The sequence below is a fragment of the Nuphar pumila genome, chromosome 11 (genome assembly GCF_984573655.1).
Source record: "Nuphar pumila chromosome 11, dmNupPumi1.hap1.1, whole genome shotgun sequence".
Taxonomy (NCBI): domain Eukaryota; kingdom Viridiplantae; phylum Streptophyta; class Magnoliopsida; order Nymphaeales; family Nymphaeaceae; genus Nuphar; species Nuphar pumila.
The window spans coordinates 119,075,063-119,100,142 of record NC_143259.1 but is presented as its reverse complement, the minus strand read 5'-3'; the positions used below and the strand labels follow the sequence as shown (position 1 = coordinate 119,100,142).

Genomic DNA, 25,080 nt, shown 5'->3' with positions numbered 1-25,080 from the left:
AACAGATAGATAAGTAGTCTACATCCAGAAATGCTGTCTAAGAACATTCCTCTTTTAACAATATGCATAGTATGAGTATTACAGAGAAAATAATAGCTCACATTGCCCAATTGTATTTGCTAACTTTCTCTTTAATGAATATCCAAGTGACATGCATTGCCTCATTTTATCCGGATCCATGCCACCACCATCATCTGCTCAGAAAGGAATATCAGGAAACTATTGTAAAATGAGAATATTAAACAGTTTAGTCACGCTATATTTGAAATGGTGCAAGTCAGTGGCATAAAGCCAACCCCCTTCACATCTTTAAACTTCTTTATTGAGTAAAAGCTACACACTACACAAAATGTGATGCATTTTATGCTCCTACAAGCCACAACCATTATAAGTAACCAAATATATGAGATCAAAAGAATGTATCAACAAAAAAAACATAGTTGCACTTAAAAACAAACAGCCAAAAACTAAGAGTGTCTACAATCAAAGCATAACAAAGCAACGTCAACCACAACCAAGTATTCAGATTGCATCTAACGCCCATCTGCTCTTCTAGATAGACAGCAGCAGCAACATACAAAAAAATCATCAATACAGAACTGTAAGAGGACATGCACAAAATTGACTAAAAAATTACTTCACAAGAAAAGCATGATTCCCTAGAAACTTGATTGCATATAAGGTAACAGTCAGAAACAACTTTAATCCTTGATACCTGCCGTATGGAGAGATTGAAGAGAGGGAGGCAGATACGAAGGAAAAAGAATGAAGGGGGTCAGGGTTACTTGGGGTCTGGCAAGGGCTGCCGGCGTCGCGGCTGCTTCCGGCGAGAAAGAGGAGGCCGAGAAGAGAGAGACTGTGAGAGACGAGAGAGAGGGACTGCGAGAGACGAGAGAGAGAGAGGTGGGAGAGACCGAGACGAGAGGTGAGAGACTGTGAGAGACGAGAAAGGGAGGGGTTGCGATAGACGAGAGAGAGAGGGATAAACTGTGAGAGACGAGAGAGAAAGAGGGGTTGCGAGAGAAAAATTAGGGCCCCCGACCCTCATTAGGGTCGTGGGTAACATTTTACTTTTGGTCAAATGAGGGCTTTGACCCTCATTTGACCAACAATATGAGGCGTGCGCGCCTCGCCTCGAGGCGTACGCCTCGATGATTTTATGCTTCATGCTTGCGCCTCAAGGCACAAAAGCCCTCGCCTCGAGGTGAGGCGCGTTTTTGATAACACTGGTTTGTATTGTCAGGGTTGTGTTCAGTTTCGATTACCAGATTGTTGATGCATGGTCACTGGTTTGGTAATGACTGACATTTGTATTGTGCTTTTGCTCTAGTAGCTGATACACTTGAATTTTGAGGTTTTAAGGTCTAGTAAGGTGATTGCTTTTAGTGGTTGAACTATTTTTGAGGTTTGAAAAATATCATTTCTTGATATTTATGGGATTTTTAAATCTCTCCATAAAATGATTTCTAAATCTTTTCATAAAATTTCTAAATTCTTTCCACTCATTTGCCCTTATATGGAAAATGTTTATTGAAATATTTTCATGTAAATACATGATTAAGGATATTTCAAATTTGTTCCATGATTGGTTGTCTTGCGTCATTTATGTCATGATATGCCTTGGTTGCATAGGATGCTATATTTTGAATGTATTTATAGATATTGTTTCTATTATTGAGATTTAAATTGTTATGATCAGTTTGAGTCTTTTAATCTCTTTGTGACAATGTTTGCCATTATTACAAAATATCTATTGTTATGACTTGTATGTTGAATTTTGAACTTTTCCATTATTTTCGCTGTGCATTTAATATGACTACTTATTTTGAAGAATATTTTTTGTGTAACTCCTTTGCGAGTTATTTATTCATGGTATTGATGTTCTTTGAAAATCCATATTCCATGACTTTGAATAATGCATGTTTTCATGAATTTTTAAAGTGATGAATGATTTATGAGTTATCTTTGAGATATTTTATGCATGCATCTCTTCTTTTGATACTATTGATTCTTAGGTCTTGAAAAACGTGCTCAAACGTCTTAATCAGACGGTCTAATCTAATGCTTACAAAACCAAGCATGTAGAACACATTCATTTGTACAATTTTAAAAAATAAAATAAAATGAAAAACGTCTCAATTTGGATGGCAATTTATAAGATTTCAGTTTGCAAAATTTAATCATTCAATGATAAAAAAAGTAACTTTATATCTCAAGGAGCACCGGTGGACATCAAGCTAGGCGTCCAATGGGTTATTGAGTACCTGGCTATACATATATATTGGAATGAAAACCTAACCACTAAAAAAACATGTTAAACCTACTCAATGAAAATTTTTTGGTATTTTTTTTAAAAATTTTGACTGCACATATGTGTTGAGCATGATTGATTTACTAAAAATCCACGCTTGGATCATGAATTTTGGATAGAAAAAATGGTATTTGGAAAATTTACAAAAATTATAGGCAGTTGATTTTTGAAACTTATAAAAACCTATCCATGCATCGAAATCAAACAAACGCTTCAATAACTGATTCCTATAAAAATAAGCTTATATAAATCTCGTGTATGATCAAAATTTTGAAAAAAATACTAAAATTCAATAAAAAAGTATGGGGGTAGGTTTGATGACGATGAACACTCACTGGAGACAGAAAAGCAATAGATGAACCCCACAACCACCCTGCCTTACGTGGCCCACCTCTGAAAGCTACGGATACACTCGTACACCAGCGGGGTTTGATCTAGTGCTTTCATCTCAGCGTCCTCACAATCACCCTGCTAGCCATGCAGGTGCCCCCGCAGTGGTAGGCTCAGGCCACATATTGCAGCGCAGACCCCACCCAATAAATTAATGGGTCTGAAATGGGCTCAACCTAACAGAGTCAGACCAAGCTTGGGTAAGCATGAAGCCCTTATTGCATCAGGGTCAAGCTGGCAGGATGTCCACATCTATCAAGGTGATCAAATAAATGACTTTTTCAAAATTGATGTCAAAATCTTTTTTACTATTAAAAGATTTTGAAAATTGTTGAATTGTCTTATTAAATTTTTGGTGTGCTTGGCCATCCTCGTTCCATAATATATATGACATATCGCTAATTTTGAAGTCTTTTTTTTGTTTATGATATATGTATATAGTTGGAATGCCTAGTTAGCTCTATTTACAGGTTCTCAAGTAGTGATATTAAAGATTCTAAAGACTTTTATAATAGAGCATATGATTGAAGATCAAGAGTACCCTTTAAGGAAGCAAGGAAGAAAGAACTTGATGAAGTCAAATGAAAATCTTTTATGTAATGGGTTGTTTGTTTGTATTTGCAAACTTATAGTGTCACTGTAAGTTTGAGGGGTGGTGTTAAGATTAATGTATTATTTTTGTATATATATACATATTTATGTATATAGTATAGTATATATGTACATGTATATAATTATGTCTTTATATACATATTATATGTATAGATTTATTACAATTATATATATATATCATATTTGGGACCAAGCCAAAGTAGTTGACTTGATCCCAATGGCTAGAATTCTAGTCGTAGCCATTGGGAGGTCCCTCCTTCATTGGTTGAGAGGACTCTTTCTCTCTTCTCTTTTTTCTATTTATTCCTCTCTTTCTTCTCTATAAATAGGGGTGGGTGTGCGCTTTGTAAAGTGAGAGAGTGATGGGTAGTTTTAGGTCTTTGTGTGTTTGAGTGTATTGTAGTGAGGATTATATGTATTTTTCTTTTGTACTTTTTAATATTCTTTATTAATGAATTTATTCATTCACATTCCTTGTGTTTTATTTTAGTTGTGTTTTTGTCCAAACGTATTATGTTTCGATTCTTGGAGTTCATTTTGGATTGCATATGGATCCGTGCCATTTCATGACAGTGCTTTGTGAGATTGCTCCCATTTTGTTACACTTGGACATAAATCCAAAGTCTTCTTGCATTTTCAATTTTTTAATAACTTCGTTAAGAATAGATTTAACAACATTTCTATTTTCACACAGATTCAAGGGGAGAATTTTTCTTTAAAGAATTTAAAGATTATCTTAACTTACACAACATTACACATCAAACATCTTGTCCACACACACTTCAACAAAATGGTTTGGCTAAGAGAAAACATAGAAATATTATTGAAACTATTAAAACTCTACTTATTTTAAGGCATGTACCTAAAGTCTTTTGATTATGAATAAAATATCATCTTGATCGTTACAAAATATCTCTCATGTCAGAAAACTTTTTAAACTTACCCCTTATTATTTCAAATTAAGAGTTTTTGGGTGTAAGTGTTTTGTTTTGACCAACAAAAATGACAAGTTTTCTCACAGGGCTATCCCTTGTGCTTTCTTTGGATATGCTGGCAACCAAAAGGGATATAGATGTTATGATCGTAAAAATGAAAAATTATATGTTTGAGAAATGTATCTATTTTAGAAACCAAATAGGTTTGTTTTGAAAAACCTAAGGAAGTTAATGAGTATTCTTTCTTGCTTGACTTTCTTCCAACTCATGATATTAATGATTGCGATTGTGAGTTTGATCATGATACTAATGAAAATGTTGATGAATCAAGAGATCTGAGAAATGAAATATTTGATGAAGAGCAATTCGATAGTGATATAACCTATTTGCAGGGATCAAAGACCTCCATGTGCACTTAAAAAATATTTAAAGATTGAAAGTGAAGATAATGTACAAACTAGGTGATCATCTAGAAAATTTCTGTTTTACAAGTCCTTTTAATCTAATTACAAATCTCGTCTTGCCCTTATCCATTTATATGTAGAAAATGGTCCTATTCCCAAGCTAAAGAACATCCTGAATGTGTAGAAGCGATGAGAGTAGAATTAGAGGCCTTAGAAAAAGACAAAACTTGAAAATTTCAAGATCATCTAGGAAACAAACTTATAGGATGTTGGTGAGTGTATAAAGTAATCACTAAGAGTGATTGGACTCTTGAAAGGTATAAAGTTACGTTAGTAACCAACGAATATTTTCAAGAATATGGTATAGATTATGAAGAAACTTTTGCTCCTGTTGTTAGGATGATCACTATTAGAACTCTTATTGTAGTTGTATCTATTAAGAAGTAAGTCATATATCAAATAGATGTTAAGAATGTCTTTCTTAATGGAAATTTAATTGAAAAAATATACATTGAGGCACCACTTGGTATGAGTATTCCTGAGGAAAAAGTTTTTCGTTTGAGTAAGGCTCTGTATGGCTTGAAGCAAACTCTGAAAGCATAGTATGACATGTTTAATATGGTATGCTTGATATTGATTTTAGATCTTGTTTGACTGACACTGCTTTGTTTGTTAAGGAATCTAACACATATATTGTCATCTTGCTCTTATATATTGATGTTATGATCATCACTAGTGGAATCAAACAAGGAGTTGAAAATATCAAAATGCTACTTAAAAACAATTTTGAAATGATTGATTTGTGTTTTCTAAGATATTTTTTGTAAATTGAAGTTGCTTATTCTCCCATAAGGTACTTGTTATCTCAATCTAAGTTTGCCTATGATGTTGTTTTCATGTATGAAATTATGATTGATAAGAGAGTAAATACTCCCGAGGTTACTAACGTCAAGATGAAGATTAATGATAGAGAACCTCTTGAAGATTTGGCACCTTATCGACAATTGATTGGAGCACTCTCTTACCTATTGATTACTAGACCAGACATAACACATGTTCATACAACTAGTCAATTTCAACATGCATGGGAGTTGTTTTACGAATACTTTTTTTGTCTTCTTCGTCTATGTTAGATTTAATTGCTTATATTGATACTAACTGGAGAGGTTATCCTAGCAATAGGCACTCAACTACGAGTTTTTGCGTTTTCTAGGTGAATCCTTGATTTGGGGGAGCTCATAAACTAACTAACAACATGAACTACATGTGTAATCTCATGTTTAGTAATAGTCAAATATATCAAGTTACCTACTAGTTGCCCGTATATCACTTGATCGTCATGTTTTTTTCCATTTGTGGCTCTCAATGTCACATTTGCTTTTATTGCAATAACAACTCTTTCAGAGTCATCTACTAATCTAGCTTTCACCACATGATCAGTCATATACTTATGTTGTGACAAGTAGAGCCCTCTTTTTTATTATGCAACTTCTAGACCAAAAAAATATTTCAAATCTCCTAGGTCCTTCATTTAAAAAATGTCAACCAAATTTTTCTTTGTGTTGACTATTTTCTCCACATCATCGCTTGTAATTATCATATCACCAACATACAAGAGCAATATGCACTTCTCATGAACAGAGGAGGATTTAAACAATGCAGGATCATGGTGACTCAACTCGAATCTAAGCGATATCACAACCATACTAAAATTTTCAAACCAAGTTACACATGTTTGATCTCGTACAAAGCTCTTCTCAATCTACATACTCTGTGTTGCGAATTTGAATATCCCTGCGGTAACTCCATATACACCCCATCATCTAGATCTTCATTCAAGAATGCATTATTCATATTCATTTGCCAAAGATTTCACTGCCTTATTACAACAACAAGAAGAAGAAGAAGCAAAGTCCTTTTGATAGTTGTGAGCAACAAGCGCAAAAGTTTTTATAAAGTCGATTCCAAGTTGTTGGCAAGGTGGGAGTTATCAAGATCCAAGCATGCATTTTTTTAGTGCATTCAACTCCTCAGTCATAGCCCGTTGCTACTCGCCTTTAGAGGCCACCTTTGCATAGGAACTAGGATCAACGTAGGAGTAAATTAGGGACAAATAAGCACAATGCTTAGGAGAAACAGTCATAGGACACAAATGTGTAGGAGGCATAGAGACTTTAGAGTTTCTACTTACCTAGGGAGGTGAAGAGGTAGACGAAGACTTTAAATTGGTGTCCTCTAGGAATTAGAATTAGCCTCTAAGTTGCGTACTCCTCCTCTTCTATCTGATCCAAGAATGGAGTCCCAACCACATTTTCTCACCTTCGAGAATAAGATTATCCAAATCTACCACTTCTCCCTTGAGTTGCCTCCCGCTAAACCTCCACATTCTTTTCATTTCCCTTTTCCATAGGAAATGGTATCAATAAAGTGAAATCAACTAACTCCTTAGTCTCAATCTTACTAAAAAACATTTTACTGAATGTGGTGAGAGATTATTCAAATTCTTCTTTCAACTGGATTATAACACTTATACCCTTTTTTGCCCATGAGAGAAGCCCATAAAATAAACATTTTACTGAATGTGGTGAGAGATTATCTCTACATGTACTAAGTAAAAGCACAAAACAGGTGCACCCAAAGACTTTCATCATCTTATAATTTGGGACAATTCCATACAATTTTTGAAATAGCGATATACCTTTAAGAGTCCTGGAGTGCATAGATAAATTGCCATGCACACAGCATCTGCCAATAGTCTCTAGTGACACTTCCTTCAAAGAGTAACGCCCTAGTAGTTTTCCAAATGTGACTATTCTTCTTTTCAGCCACACCATTCTGCTCAGGTGTATAAGGACACTTCTTCTGATATTCAATTCCCTTTTCCTGCAAAAAGTTCTCAAACATACCACTAATGTATCCTTTACTAGAATTAGTATGAAGGATTTGAATCTTAACAAAGAATTGAATTTCAATCATGGCACAAAACTTTTTGAAGTTCTCAAAAAGTTTACTTCTATTTTTCATGAAATAACCCATGTATATTTTGTAAAATCATTTATGAAGATCACAAAATATGACGAACTACCTTAGACAAAACAAGAGAAGGACCCAAACATCTGAATATTGAAGCTCAAAATGACTCTTTGACTCCCTATCTATAGTTCCAAACGGTAAGGCATGACCCTTTACCAACCTACAACTCTCACACCCCTGTGCATTACTTGATACTACTAGCCTAGACCCACCTAAACTGCCATAAAAATCAAATATTGCGACCTAAGGCTGAAAATATGCCCTAATCTTTGGTGCCACAAGACCAACTCATCCACTATTGCTGCTCCCAGACCATCAACTCCATATCTCTTCTATTCGTTCATGTCTAGCCGGTCTAGGTACTAAAGATCTCTCTTCCTATGAGCAATCTCAATCGTCCTCTCTGTTAGATGATCTTGCACAAACACAATCAACAGGAGAGAAGGTGACATCACAATTATGCTTAGTAATTTAGTCAATAGAATTAAGATCCATTGCTAGAGAAGAAGCATGATAATCCTGAGAGACATTTAACTTGGACCCAAGGTACCCCATTTTGGAAACTAACATGGAAGATCCATCTATAGTACGAAAAACACCATTACAGGGATGGCAAATGGTTAAGACAGATTTATGAGCTGTCATATAACATCAAACTCCTGAATCTATCAACCACCTAGGGCAACAATCCAAGATACCTATAAAGGCAATACCAGAAGAGGAGGAAGGAGCAGAGGAAGAGGGGGTAGTGGCTGACTGAGCAAGGAGCTGCAACTGCTTGATCTGTGTGAACACCCAAAATTTTTCAAAGTTTTGTAAAAATGACCCTTTTGCCCCTAACCTCGTTTTCTGAGAAAATCAAGTCATTTCTTCAGATTCTCTGAATTAAAATTCATATTGATATATTCAAAATCAATTCCAGATCCGAATCCAGTGCTTTAAGTCCATATTTCTTCAAAATCCGGATCCAAATGTATTTTCTGAAGAAATTTTCTCAAAATAGCTTTTAAATTCTCAGAAAAATCTCCTTTTGTAAATATTTTTGCAAAAACCCCAAAAAATTAGTTTTAAACTTTAGTTTCTCGTAAAACTTTATGATTTTATTCTGAAAATGCAGAAAATGAAAAGATAACACCAAAAATCAAAGCAAATTGGAAAGTTTTTGAGAAGGAGCAAATAAGTTTAAACTTTTAAATCAATTTTTGCGAAAAACCTCGGAAGCCCCTTTTTGTAAAAAATTGAAAACCGAAGGGGGTCTTTTGCAAAAAAACTTTTTAGGGTTTTCCTTCGTAAAGGAAAAAGAGGAAAAGGAGCCGCCCCCTCCATCTCTCTCTTCACTCTCGCACCTCTCCTCCATTACCCACCAAAAACCCTCTCTTCCTCTAAGCCCTCCATCACACGAACCCCTCCATTCCCCTCTCTCTCTTTCTCTCTCCTCCATTGCCAATCGCCCATCACACCCTTTCCTCTCGTCGATCTCTAACAACCTTCTTCTCGGACCTCCTCTTCTTCCCCTATAAAGGAATCGCATAGGAGAACCCTAAAATCATCGTTTTCACCCCTCCACAGCCTTCTCTTCTCCTTCACCATCCGTTACCGCTTCTCACCCCCGCACCCTTCTTCATGCATGACCGCGTTTCACCCCTCCACTGCGCTTCTCTTCTCAAATTCCTTCTTCTTCATTTCGGTTCTGAAAGGAGACCCACAGCAGATCCGTCTTCTACCTCTCCATCGGCATCTAGCATCTCTCCTTCCTCCTTCAGAGTTCCCGTAAAAACCAAGCCTCAATATCTACCTTCCTCAGCTCCTTCTCTAAGGTGGTCTCCAGAATACGGCCAAAAGCAAACTATCATCGCTGGTGCCAGCTCAATTCAGCTATACCCTGAAGTAAGTTACAGACAATTACGGGGTGGCCTCCCATCCAATGCTCTTGAGGATATTTAGCATCTTCTCCTTGAAAGTCAATGGGCAAGACCATCAGCCATCTTGGAAAAATCGTGATTAATCAAGAGATGAGTTGACGAGAATCAATCTGGTTGGGACTAACGGCTCGACTACAGGAGAGGTCCAACCTGCCACTCCATATCCAAGCTTGTGGGATCAATTTATTACCCATTTTTCTGTGTTGAGCCTGTAAAACTGATATCAGTTTTGTTCCTCAAGTATATGCTGCGTGGGTTCGAATCACCAAAGTCTGGCAAGGAACCAAGACTCTGAAAAAACCAAATACTCAGAGGCTTTTGATTATGGTGACAATGATGATATAGGAGAGATATCAGGTGACTAAGGTATGGAATCTTGCTACATCGACATCTATTTCTATCTGGCTCTGATATGTGCCTGCCTACATTTCAGAATCTCAATAAAGGTGCTTACATTTAGAAAAAAAAATTTTGGATTAGCATGTTCATTTGAAGCAACAGGAAGTTATAGATGGCCAATTTCCTGGATACACATGACCAATAACTTATTTATCAGTTTTGTTCCTCTTAGTATATAGTGTTGTAAAACAAAGGTTAAATAGTCTGATTCTGGATGAACTGTAAAATATGAATAAGGCAGCCTAGTTCTGAATGATCGAACTTAGTATATATATATATATATATATATATATATATATATATATATATATATATATATATATATATTTTTTTTTTTTTACCCGCTGCGTCACCAACCCTGCCACACACAGGCTGATTGGAGCGTTACAGTTCATCAACAGCAGCTTGACACTACAAGAGATCAGTTCACTGCAATATTTAACAGGCGGTGCTATTAAAAATTCTAATCTATATGTTGGTGTAATGAGTAATTCCATATTATTCAAAAGATAGTTGAATGTTAAAGGATGGAATCAGATTCTATGTGTTTTCCTTGGAGCTATCACAAGCTCATATCCCCCCCCCTCCTTCACAGTAACATCCACAAGTCCCCACTTGCACCATTATCAGCTGCAACATGTCTTTCACCCTTCCTGTTTATTTTCAGCCATTGTATACCTTACTGTGTGCCTGTTTTCACTTATTTCCAGTTGTCCACCTTATAATCTCTACACTCCACAGCACATATTACCCATTGTTTGCATATTATCATATCCTGCATTTACCTTGTTTTAGTAAGCATCTAATGTATATTATCATCTCTCACTTGCTGCACTTGTAATTTACAAACACACACCAACATTCAGCATCCTCATTTAGGCATAGTATGTAGGTACCAGGTGTGCATAGATGTTATATTTTCATCCTCCTATCAATTCATGTATAACACCTAGCATATCCCATGTATATTTCCTTAATTAGTTCACGGATGGCATTCCAATCCTTTGTATACATCCTCTATTTTGAGTAGGCATAATCATGTATACCGCTAACCTGTTTTTGCAGGTATGCATGACAAATAATGCTTCGTTTCCAAGTTTAGAAATTTTTAGATTTCAATTCAAATTCCAAGTTGTAATAGCTAGAAGTAATGAGAATTTACATTTCCTGTCTTAGATAGAATGGATGAAAATTGTAAATGCCATAAATTGCTTATTTCCATGCATTTCTCCTTTATTTCTCAAAATCCCCACAATGGTGAAACACGAATGGCACGTGCACCGTTTCGTAAGAGGTCAGTTAATTCTAAGTTGACGATTTACATCAACGGCCATAGTCGGGGTGTGAACAAAACTTAGAATTCTTATCTTTTACGAAATAACATTGGATCCACACTGGGTCCACTTTCAAAATCCATCATATTTTTCTCAAAATATTTTTTTTCTTTCTTTTATCAGAATTTAACTTAGGATTAACTCAAGATATATACCAATGGACATAGTCAGGGTATATTGAGGGTTAATTTCATTTTAAATTCTATAAAAGCACTAAAAATGTATTTTATTCTTCTTTTGAATTTAAATATAGATTATCATATAATACATTCAATGACCATAGTCAAGGATGTATTATATTTTCAATCTTATTTTAATTCATTTAAAGAATGAGATAGCTTTTCAAATCCAATTTCAAACTTATTCAAATTCATTCATCATATAGGATAGAATCGCATCACATTTTCAAAAATTTCCTTTTCAAAATTCCAAGTGATTATCCCTCTTCATTTCTCAGATCAAATCTTATTCAAATCCAATTCTATCTCATTTCAATATTCAAAAAAATTTAATTTCAAAGCCAAATTCGACTTTGAAATTCCAAAATCATTTTATTTTCAAAATCAATTCAAAAATTCAAATTCAAAGTTCAATTTAACTTTGAAGTTATCTTCTGATTTTAAAAGGGTCAACCTCACCTCCTTTATCTTCAATCAAGGTTTGGATTTAAATCTCAAAACTTAAATTTTGGGTTTCTAAAAACCCAGATCCATCTTTAAAAGTCCTATTTGGATTTTTTTTCATAAACCAAATCCAAAATCAAATCCTAGTCTCAACTTGGATCCAGATTTCCAAGTATAAAACTTCATTCCACTTTGGATCTCCAATTACAGATCCAAATTCCATTTAGGATCCAAATCTTTATTCTATTTGGATCTCCAGTTACAGATCCAAATTCCATTTAGGATACAGATCCTCATTCCATTGGATCTCAGATTCAGATCCAACATCCAATTCTTAGGATCCAGAATCCAACTCTACTTTGGATCTCAGATTCAGATCCAAATTCCAATTCTTAGGATCCAAAATCCGACTCTGCTTTAGATCTCAGATTCAGATCCAAATTCCAATTCTTAGGATCCGGAATCCAACTCTACTTTGGATCTCAGATTCAGATCCAAATTCCAAATTCTTAGGATCCAAATCCTTATCCCATTTTGGATCTCCCATCACAGATCCAAATTCCATTTAGGATCCAAAATCCTTATTCCACTTTTGGGTCTCCAATCATAGGTCCAAATTTCTTTTAGAATCCAGATCCTCATTCTACCATTGGATCTCAGATTCAGATCCAAATTCCAATTCTTAGGATCCAGAAACCAATTCTACATTGGATCTCAGACTTTAGATCCAAATTCATTCTAGGATCCAGAACCCAATCCAACATTGGATCTCAGACTTCAGATCCAATTCCATCTTGGGATCCAGAGTCCAACCCTATCTTGGATCTCAGATTTCGGATCCAAATATCATCTTGGATCCCAAATCTTGAATCTGATTCCATTCAAAATTCCAAATCCAAATTTCACTTTAAATTCCAATTCTTAAAACCAATTCCATTTCATTCCAGATTTCAAGATCAATTTCCAAATTCCAGATTTATTTTCCCAAAGCTCCTGATTATTCTAAAAACTTAGAACTTTAATCTTAAGTTCTAAGTTAGAAAACATTTCTTCACTTTATCGGATTCACTTGGGATTTCTTTAAAACATTTTTCAAAAGGAGCATACATCTTTGCACTTGCACAAGCATGATTCATTGTACATTTTAGACTTGGGATAAATACTTAGATAATTTCTTAGCAAAGCAAAAGGCATTAATTCGACCCTTGGTTCGATTACCCCTGGTAAGGCGCTAGGAACGGTCGAACCTCGTACCGACGAGCGGATCCCGTCTCCCAGTTTTCCCGCAAATATTTCAAAAACGGAGGCGAGTTATTTCAAATATTTTTAAAATTTGAAAGAATCATCCACCGGTATTTCTTGCTCACCAAGCTTCACTACACTCCCATCTCTATTTCGTTGCTTACTAAATCGACATTCCATGTATTCTGTTTTACTCTTACTCAACTTAAAACTTCTTGCTTCCAATGTCTGTCTCCATAATTCTAACTTAGCATTAACCCCAGCTTTAGACTCATCAATCAAAACAATATCATCAGCAAACAACATACACCACGACACCTTTTCTTGAATTGATCTCGTAAGCTCATCCATCACTATAGCAAATAGGAAAGGGCTTAAAGCAGATCCTTGATGTAACCCAACCGTTATAGGAAAATTGGTTGCCACCCCTCCACAAGTGCGGACATTGGTTACTACTCCTTTATACATATCTTTAATTATACTAATGTACTTGAGAGAAACACCTTTCTTCATCATTGTCCACCAGAGAACGTCCCTAGGTACTCTATCGTAAGCCTTCTCTAAATCAATAAAAATCATATGCAAATCTTTGTTCCTCTCTCTATTTCTCTTAATAAGTTGTCTAAGAAGATGTATAGCTTCCATAGTAGATCTTCCAGGCATAAAACCAAATTGATTCTCCGATATCATGACAACCTTCCTCAACCTAGACTCAATCACCCTCTCCCAAAGTTTCATAGTATGACTCATGAGTTTTATACCACGATAGTTTGTGCAATCTTGTATATCACCCTTATTCTTATATAGAGGCACCAAAGTACTCTTCCTCCACTCATTAGGCATCTTATTTGTCCGCCAAATCTTGTTAAAAAGATTTGTCAACCATTCTAAACCTTTCTCTCCCAAGCATTTCCAAGCCTCGATAGGTATACCATCTGGGCCAACTGCCCTTCTTGATTTCATTTTCTTCAAAGCCTCTGCAATTTCTTTCTTTTGAATCTTGCGCATGAAGTCACGATTCATCTCATGAAAAGGAATGGAAAAGTCTCCAAGATCCTGAGCATGACTTTCATTAAATAGCTTATCAAAATAATCTTTTCATCTCTCCTTAATCTCCTCATCTTTAACTAAAACCCTTTGCGTTTCATCTTTGATACATCTAACCATACCCAGATCCCTCGATTTTCTATCTCTCATTTTTGCAATCCTATAAATATCCTTCTCACCCTCTTTGGTATCCAACTTGTCATAAACCTCCTGATTTTTGGTTTAATAAGTCTCTAAAATCAAGAGCTACTTGAATCCTACCTTCATCAACTCAAAATGGACGATCCATACTGGTGTGATGATGTCAGCAACCTCCTTCACTTACACTGATGCAGACCTCAAACAGCTGATGAATGAAGCCTCCAGCCTCTCCTAAACATGCTCTTGACCTCCCCTTTGATTTTGATATAGCTATGATACCATATCAAAACAAGAAAGGTAGAAGATAGAGAGAATAAAGAGGAGAAAAACACAAAGGAAGCTACATTGCTAAGAAATAGCAAGCATTACAACTTAAAGGACTCGTCCCTTCTTGGCTACACTAAAATACAAAATTAGTTGATCTTCTAACCTTCTTACAAAATACAAAAATGTCCTCATAAAGAATCTTATGTACATAAATAGGAGGGTAGCACCAAAACTAAAAATGCATGTGATGCACCTATTTCACGCATATGACACTATTCAACATGCTTCATGTGCAAATTCAGTTTGACAAGCAGCCTGTGCTAAAGGCAAATGGCCGAACTAAGATCTTAAATGGATTAGCCACTCTCTTGTGTGCTAAATTAACTATTCATACTGTATCTGCTGCTGGCGACTCCTTGACACCTTTTTTCATTAATAAAATACATATGTATATGTATATGCATATATGTATACCATGAATCAAATAAACTTTTTTATGTTTGCGTATGTGTGATATTATAAGGTCTATCACATGATAGACAACCTAAATTAAATTCATGCTATGGCTGATCTTGTGCAACTTCATGCTTACAGTGTGCCTAATGATGTTAAGCATAGCCTGCACATTAGACTGTATGCATGTTGTTGGAATATCATTGTAGAATGAAACCTGATGTTATTGGATCTAACTTTATTTGCATATAACTGTAATTTCCCAGTCACGGATTAGTATGGCTGACCACATTTTGATCTGGTGAGAATCACATTGGATTCAACCTGATGTTCAAATTAAGGGATTATCCATAAGACAAACAAAAATCCATAAATATGTACAATAAAAGCATTGTCCACATGAATGTTATAAGTGACTCAAATCATGAATAGAATAATGGTCTCTTTGATCCAAACTATATTCTACACAAGTTACAGAATAAAAAGGTAACTTGCCTAAATTTGTAATGAATTGATTCAAGGATGGGCATGAAGGTTTACCAAAAAAGGCTGGGGCAAAAGATGGGAATTGCATTCATGAAGAGTACTTGCTATGGTTGCATCAAGTCCCACCTCAATTGATCTTTCCAGGACTGAAGAGAACAGCTGTTGAACATCTGAAGAAAGTTCAAGTAGAAGTGCAAACCTTTATTCCATAATACACATTTTGCCTTTATTGTCTATAAGCTATCTGGAATCTGGATGTATATCCATTGCTAAGTATTTGCATGGGGCAGGGATTACTGCAGGTATCTTTTGGTGATTGAAATGCCTTGTTGACACTGGGCATGCGTCTTTGCAGTGTCTGATTTTATTTTTCATTTGGCAACAAATTCATATGTTTTAATTGGTGGTCGAATCATATAGGTCTGCTTTTCTTTTTTATTTTTCTAGTCATATTCAACCATTCTTACTAGTTACTTGATGTTAATTTCATATTCCTCTTCTTTTTCTTTGGCTTGATGATTGAGAAACTGTTTTTACATGAGATGCACATGAATCAGCTTTTCTACTGTTTATCTTTTGTTGTTTCCTCTTTCTTTGATCTTTCTTCTCCCATTGAAATCTCTCATCTCATATTTTGTAGGAGCAATTTCTCAAGCTACTAGCTGAAGATTCATACACTTTTGCCGTACAGGAGAAGAAGACTTCTATAAATTACCAGCATTTGTGTAAGTTTTCTGGTATCTTTATATATCATGTAGCATTTTATAGCAACATTCAATTCTGTCTACCTGATTTGCAAGGAAAATCACTAAGGCTGGGGTTGCACAATCATTGCTTTTGTTGGTTATCCTAATTTGAATTTAGTTCCAGATGAACCATTTGGTAGTATAGAAAAAATTAATTTGGTTCTGAAAGAAGAAATGCCAATGACAAACATATATAATCATATGCAAGGACTGATGCTGGGATTGTTCCCTCCAACTTGTATGTATGTCAATATATCGATGGCAATAAGCTTGCATTTAATGTTACTCATCAAGATCAATATACTGCTCCAATTAACTTAGAAATGAGAAGTTAAGGTTGACAGAAGAATAAGCATTAACGAGGGAAAAAATTTAAGGTTTTCTCCCTCGCAAGATGAAACAGAACAAACTACAAAGCTACCTTTCAGCTTAGAACTTAAATTCTTTGATGGTCTTTTTGAAGAACCATGACATCTGGACCTATTGTAACATTCTTGAGCTTGAGTAGTCATGCACGTATATGGCTCTCAAGGCTTTACAAATTTTTTAAGCATCAAGGATGATTTATTAATAAAAGAGGAAACAGAGCTTAATAGGAAACGAAGGTTAAAAGCTGTCACCTGGGTATGGGTATGGGTATGGGTACGGGTACGGGTACGAATGCGAGTACGGGTACGGGTATGAGTACAGGTAGGGGGGTGCGACACGACAATTCCAAAAAATGTGGGTACGGGCACACGACTATATATATATTAATTCCTGAAATTTAGATTCCTTTTTAGTTTCCACAAACCACTTTCTCTGAAATTCATATGCCACTGGCTTTCTTGCTCATATATGTCCGCTCTGTCTTTGCAATGTATCAGTATCCTCAATGGCCTCAACTGTACACCACTATCACTACCATCATCAACTTTTTTACCAATTACCACCACCAGGTCAGGATCACTGTCATCAAGATCTTCGTGACCACCATCACTGCAGCTGCCTCCCCAGACCCACCAAAACAACTTCATGTCCATTTATCAGAATCAGTGTTATCAAAAATGCGCCTTGAGGCGCAAAAGGCACCCCTCGCCTTGAGGCGCGGCCCTCTGTGCCTCAAGGCACAATTTTTTTTTTTTTACAACATGACTTCTGAGACATAATCAAAAAGATTTTTGTAGGTTAATCTCATACATTTTCCAGTTATGTAATAAGTTTTTTAGTATATTGCTATATTTTAACTTTTGTTGGTTAATCTCGTATATTTTTCAGTTATTTCAGTCATGTAATTAGTTTCTTAATATATTTTAACTTTTGTTGGTTAATCTCATATATTTTTCAGTTATGTAATCAGTTTTTTAGTTACTTTTATATGTTAATCTCATTTTTTTAGAATAATCTCATATATTTTAACTTTTGTAGGTTAATCTCATATATTTTTCAGTTATGTAATCAGTTTCTTAGTATATTTTAACTTTTTTTGGTTAATCTCATTTATTTTCCAGTTATGTAATCAGTTTTTAGTTACTTTTATATGTTAATATCATATTTTTTAGTACTTATTTGAGATTTTCTATTTCTTATTGGTTGTTATTTCATCAATAAAGTATTTCTTTATTTATTTGTATTTTTAGATATTTTTTAATAATTTTTTTAAAGTTTTCAAAAAAAAAATTGAGGCTTACGCTTTACGCCTCGCCTCGGTTTTTGGTGGAATGCCTCACTACGCCTCGAGGCTTACGCCTCACCTCGGTTTTTGGTGGAATGCCTCACTACGCCTCAATGCTTTTCACAACACTGATCAGAATCATCATTTTCTTCTTTATTGCCACCATTCTCATCATAAACACAACATTCAATCTCCACAACCTCTCTCTCTCTGTCTCTCTCACAGCCTTCACATGAAATGGAAAAGTCTCCATTCCTTCTTTATTTTTTGACCTTTGGTTAGCTGATGGTTGGATTACCGTGGGGAAGGTGTCAACATTGTCAATCAATGTTCTCCCTACTAGATGACAAATAAGTAGTGGTATAAGCAATCTAGTTATATATATATATATATCATTCTTTTACTTATTGGGTCAAGTTTTCTGGTTTTAGGATGTTGTAATCATTTTAGATAGCTTATCTTGTGCTTCCTATGGATTTGATATAGGAATTTCAGATCTCCACATTTCAAATTGGGTCATACTTCGGATCCATTATAACATGCTAATTTGTTTTTACTCTAAATTCTTAACCGAGATTGAGAAACTGTTTGATGCATTGGAAAGCTGACGTTAATTCATCTTTTAAGTAAAAAGCTAAATTAGATCATTGTGGGCGTCAAAAATGCACTCAAAGTGCACCCTACCATAAAAGAAGATTTTTACTAAACAAGTTTCCAATCGGATTGCCCTGGATTTTGTGTTGTTTAAAATCTGAAATCCTATAATTTAATTTATCTTTAGGATAAAATTCTGCAAAATGCCATTTTATGGGTCAAAAATACGATTGAACTAAGATTTGCCTTGAAATTGACCCTAAGTACCTTGCTTTCAAAAAAGAACTTTGTAAACAAACTATTTTGGTCAAATTGGGTGTCTACAGGAGCAAACAAGAGTCCAAACAAAAGCAAAACAACACATAGATTGAAATCATATTAATAAAACTTTTGCAGTTACTTCTGCCATTGCTCTGTATGAAGCTTCTATGCTTGAGAATGTCATCATTCTATGCCTCTTACTCCCAAAATATAGTGCCTAAGAATAGGCAATATTCTGACCAACTACCTTGTAGATGGATTTCCTAGCAAATCCAAATTGAAATGTGCTACAAGTATTGAGAACACGAGCTGCTTACTGGTTTCTCATATGCCAAACCATTCAATAAAAGTCATGTATTGTAAGGCACCGACTGAACTCCTCAGCTTCTCTTGTGCATCAAATAGAGGATCACTGTCTTAGTCATTATCCAATCTTGCGATCAAAGCAGTAGGTGTCTTGGCTGATCTACAATTAAATCATATTATCACAATTAAGATCTGAGGCACATTTTTTTAGGTTATGAATTCTTAGTCATATTTTTCACTTGATTTTACCAATTGAACATGGGAATCTGCACTCTGATCACTAGCTGGTGATGAACATTATTGCCAGCTGAATCTTGTGTAATATCGGCCCTATCAGGACCTTCACACATGGATTTTGCTGGCCATAATCATATGTATGGAATAGGAAATAAGGTTTGCAGTCCAGTGCTTTTCTTATGGCAATTCTATGTTAGATGCACCAATTTGCTGCATCTCATAGTTCATGGCTTAAATCCTATGTCACATGACACTTCACTTAGCATGATATCATGTGACGACACAACATGACACCTAGACGGATTAGGTGACTTGGTGGACAGGCAAATCAGTGTTGGACACATTCAACCTTGTGTCATGAACTTTGTTTATTTCCTTTTGTGATCTTGATTATTTATTTTGTATTTTTACTTGTATTCTTTTTCTTTTACAATTTGTCATCAACTATATTACATTTCAATTTCAACTTAGTTTTGTTATTCAATGTTTTTATTGGACTTATGTGTTTGCAAGAGTTGACTATTGCTTGGTCAGGGTCAATCCTTGCAGTGGAGAGTTGACTCCTGCTTGGTCAGGGTCGACCCCTGCAGTGGAGAGTTGACTCCTGAGTGGTTTGAATCGACTCGAGTGCTTGTGAGTTGTAAATGGGCTTCTTTTGGTGTTTTGAGTGCGGGTTGATGTTGTTGAGCTTGGGATCTGAGGGATCCAACCCGATATGATTGTGGTATGGTCAGTGGGACCCTATCTAATTGGTGTTGGAGGTTTTATGCATGGGTTTCACCTTCGTAATAGGTGTCTTGGCTGAGGGTCAACTCCTACACGTCAGGCGTTCACTCCTCTGTGTTGAGGGTCGACTTTGACTCCTAAGATGCAAAGCTTGGTTTCCTTGTGTTAGAACTTGGGTATTTGGCTGTTTATCTGGGATTCCAGTTGGAGCTTTGTGTTTCGCTTGGTCTGATGGATCGGCTAGTGTCGTTGAGCACATAATTCATGGCGTGTATGCGGTGATGCATTAGTATGGGTTCAGTAGTCCAAGGAGGGATCTGGTTGGTGTTAAGATGCACGGGTGGTATGCAAGTATGTATACGATGCAATGGTTGTTGCGTGTATTGCAAGTGGGGCAATACATATTCATGGAAGTTTGTTGTGATGTTCGTAGTGCAAGTATGGCATTATGTAGTCTGAGTTTGTGTGGGAATTGGTTTGCTTGAGGTTCATATTGCGAGTGTGGCAAGACATAACTGTGGTGCCTATGTGAGCACGAATTTGTGAGATTGTATTGCAAGGTTTGGAAATACATAGAGGTTGCTTTAGACATATGCATGAATGTCAGATTTGGGGTGTTATTTTGCTTGCAATGGTAGCGAGAAACCCTGTGAAAATTTGGTTTTCAGAGTATGAAACTGAATGAAGGGTTGTTAAGGGTCGACTCCTGCTGCTCAGGAGTTTATATCTTGTTATGCTGGTGTTGTCCTGGTTGGTCACAAGGGTCAACCCCTGGGATTCAAGAGTCGACCCATGTGGTTGCCAGGGTCGACCCCTGCATGATGTAATTTGACTCCCATTAGCGGGAGTCGACCCCTGCAGTGCTCGAGTCGACTCCTACTGAGTATGGCTCGACTCCTGCAGTTAGTGAGTTGACACCTTATTTGCCAGGGTCGACTGCTGTAGAGTGTGGGTTGATTCTGCAGGGGAGAATCCACTGCTGAGTAGTCTGTGTGTGTTTCTATGGTGATTTTGGTTCAGATATGGGTTGTTGAGCCAAAGATTTGATGGAACCAGCCTAGGAATAAGGTGTAGATGGACAATGGGATCAATCCTTGTTGAGATATGTGGTTTTTGGGCTAAGAGAAACTGATTTGAGATATGTTAGAACAAGAGGAACTCGGTTCGTGTAAGATAGCACTGTTTGTATATGAGCATGATTGAATGTGGTGTTTCGCTTATGTGATGCTTGGATCTCAGCTACTCTAGTGTTAGATATTGTAACAATGGCAATATGGGATTGAGATTGATGATTCTTGAGGGATGTTGGCATTGATGAGCATGAGCTTGATTCGTCGGGTGATAACACGTATGTGTATATTTGTGTTGGGTGTTGATTAGTGGTATCGAGCGGGTATCTTGAGTTGGCCTTTGTGTTAGTGTCATTGTGTGTTGCGTCTTTGCTTGGATCCAAGTACCAGAGTGGTACTTTGTTGTCCGTACTTGAGTGTACGTGTAGGTTGGACATTTTGTTCTTAGAGCTCGTTTCGGAGGGGTACTGTGAGCTTTGGCCTTGGGTGCCAGTACTTAGAAGGTATGTTGTTCTGTTGGTTGTATGCCATTTTCGTATCAATAGTTGTATCTTGGCCAAGATACTGATCCTGTGATGGTACAATACACAAAGCGTTAGCTCGGGTTGCCTTAACCATGAGAATATGATATACGGATATATGCTATAGTTGTGAGCTTAGGGCGATTGAATTGCGCCCTCAGATACCTGTGAGCCTTTGTTGGTTTGTCTTCCTCTAGATTTGGATGATTTATACTCACCTATATGTCTTTAGTTTGAAAGTCTACGTTAAGATTATCCTGAGGGTCGACCCTTGTGTTGGGAGGGTTGACTCCTCGGTGTTGTAGTTTGTGGTTTAGACCTGAAGGTCGACTCTTGAGAGTGAAGGGTCGACTCTTCCAGTGTTAGGATTTGAGTTTTGGCCTTGGTGTGCTTTCCAACATAAAATGCTTGTTATGCTAGTTTTGTGATTCGTGTTGAGTGTTGGATCATGTTGAGACATATTGTAGTCTCATCCCACTTTATTTTGATGTTTTCAGGTACTGTAGTAGGCGAGCAGATGGTACAACACAAAGAACTCTATGGTTTCTGCGGCACTGGACCTGTGACTGCTTCTGGGAGTTTGTTTTGGTTTTGTGTTGTATTATGTTTTGTAAACTTTTACTCTGATAAATGAATGAAAAGTATTTTTGTGTCAAAACCTTGTGTATGAGATTTGAAATGTTTTGGGTGCGTACTCGGTGCCGTAATAGTACTTAGAGAAGATGATGATGTATTTTATGAAAATGTTTTGGGTTTTAACCCGGTGTCAGAATGGTATGTTAGGATTGGCTTAAGGTTAGTGCCGACATGGTACATGTGAATAGAGTAATGTTGACCTATAGTCGGTGCCGTAATGGTACGTAAAGAACTTGGTGATTTTGCAAAGATGTACAAAATATTTAAATATTTTAGGTCCTGGTTTTGAACCCGTGTTTGAAAAAAAGGTTTTGTAAAAGAAAGTGTCTTCTGTTGTGTTTGCCTTTCGAAAAATAAAATTTTATTAATGAGTTTTCGAGAAAAATTTTGGTCATCACAAGGTGACTCCAAGCTTGAGTGATTTGGATCAGGATTAACCTCTATATTTTCTACTTTATCCTCTTCCACTTGATCCAAGAATGGAATCTCAATAATATTTTCATTCCTTCTAGAATAGGTTTGTTCAAACCAGGGTTGTCTATCGTATGATACGACATGATATATATCGTTACTTTTTGGTCTAACGATGCGATACACACTCATATCACGATACAAGTGTGTATCATACATGTATCCGGTGTATTGTACGATACACTCATGTTTTGACCCATACACCCTGTATCGTATGATATGTCTGGTGTGCTTATGTGTTGGGTTTAAAATCCTTCATAAGGGACGACTTCGACACGTGTAGAGGGTCTTGGAAGAAAATCCACACACCCTAGGTTATACGAGATCGATTTGGGGTTTGATTCGTGCGCAAGGGAGATGATTTTTGCGATTTTCTCAAGAGTGCATTTTCACCCTTTTTTTACTCATGGAAGTGGGTTAAGGTAAAAAATCTTTATTCTTTGCTTGTTATTAAGTGTTTTTAGGGCAAGATGACATCAGAAGATTCGACATGGCAATGGTGCACTCAAGTAACGAGTGGAAACCGATTAAGAATCAAATGCAACTATTGCCAAAATAGTTTTTTAGGTGGTATCTCTCGGTTAAAGCATCATTTAGCCGGGACACATCATAATGTTATTGCATGCACTCCAAGAAAATTGTCGGATGCTGACAATTACTTGATGATATGAGAGAAAAAAGACAAGGAGAGATGAATGAGGCAGAAATGGGATATGCGGAGCCTTGGGAGAGTGCATTACGAAGATGAGCTCCCTACTTTTGATCCTACAACCCATAGCATAGGATCAAAAGTAGAAAGTTTTGCAGTGAAAGGAAAAGGTGTGGCTGGTGCTAGTAGTAGTGTCGTTGACACAAAAGGAAGAAGAACATGAGGGAGTTCTTCGAGAGGAGGACCAGGAGGTAGAGCTAGAGGCTCTATTAGAAGTTTTTTCCCTCTTAGGATTGCCCCGGGAGCAGCCTGACATTCATACTACTATGACTCAATATTTAGTCGAGCAGGCGGATGTCACAGTTGGTATATGATTTTATAATGTCTGCATTCCTTTCAATGCAGCAAATTCCTTTCATTTTCGGGCCATGACAGATGTCATAACCAGTGTCGAGCCTGAATACAAGATGCCTTTACATCATGCTTTAAGAGAAAAGATTTTATATGCTAATGTGAATGAAGTGAAGGTTTATTATGATGAGATGAGGCAGTCATGGAGAGAGACTGGATGTAACATCATGGCAGATGTATGGACAGATAAAAAGTCGAGGACCTTGATAATTTTTTGTCTATTGCCCCAAAGGAATGATGTTTTTTAAATCAATTGATTTGTCTGATATGCTTAAGACAACAAATGTATTGTTGAGGGGTTTTGACCAGGTTGTGAAAGATGTTCAACCTCAAAACATTGTACAACTCATTACTGTTAATACAACAAATTATTGGGCTACAGGTAAAGAATCAACAAAAAAATTTGGGTTATTCTTTTGTACTCCATGTGCTGCCCATCACATAGACTTCATGGTTGAGGACATTGGCAGCATGGATAGTTGAATGTTGCCAAGAAATTACTAAATTTATTTACAATTATGCATGCGTTTTGAGCCTAATGAGAAAGTACACTGGTGGTGCTGAGTTGATTCGAAGTGCGGTTGCTAAATTTGCTACGAATTTTTGACTGTGCAAGTTTATTAAAGAATAAAGCTACACTAAAAAAAATGTTTTCATCATATGAGTGGAATGCATATCCCCATGCACAAAAAAGAAAGCCCCGAAAATTTGTAGACATTGTATTCAGAAGTGAATTCTGGTGACAGTGAAGGCAGACTGACCATGAGTTATTTCTATGAGGCCATGGATAAGGCAAAAGAAGTCATTAGAGATAATTTGAAGGGGAAATTTTTTTTTTACATACCTGTATAGAACATAATTAATCATAGGTGGACTAGGCAACTTCATCAACCTCTTCATATTGCAACATACTATTTAAATCTTGCATTTAGATACTCTCTACTTTTAAAATGGACAGGGAAGTCAACAAGAGACTTTTGGATTACATCAAAAGGTTGAACCCTAATTGTAGCATTCAAGATAAAATTCATAAGAAAATGAAAACTTATGATAATGCATTGTATGATATGGGGAGAATTGCAGCAGTGTGAAACCGTACCATATGCGTTCAGGTAATTTATTTTGTCTATTTCAATTTTAATTTCAAATTGTTATTTAGTTATGATGCTTGGTATGATTGTATGTCTGTTATTGTTTTA

The 25,080-nt window shown here is 36.3% G+C and overlaps 1 protein-coding gene across 2 annotated transcripts in view; it reads left to right on the top strand.

Moving 5' to 3' along the window:
• Positions 1 to 25,080, top strand: part of NF-YC10 (nuclear factor Y, subunit C10) — a 48,688-nt gene that overhangs the window by 16,317 nt on the left and 7,291 nt on the right. For both annotated transcript variants that reach the window (XR_016426169.1, XM_089981444.1), the window contains exon 2: positions 16,240 to 16,324. Coding sequence is in view for 1 of the 2 variants with exons in the window: in XM_089981444.1 (XP_089837570.1) it covers positions 16,240 to 16,324 (85 nt within the window). In the remaining variant the exon portion in view is untranslated. The remainder of the gene's footprint in view (positions 1 to 16,239; positions 16,325 to 25,080) is intronic.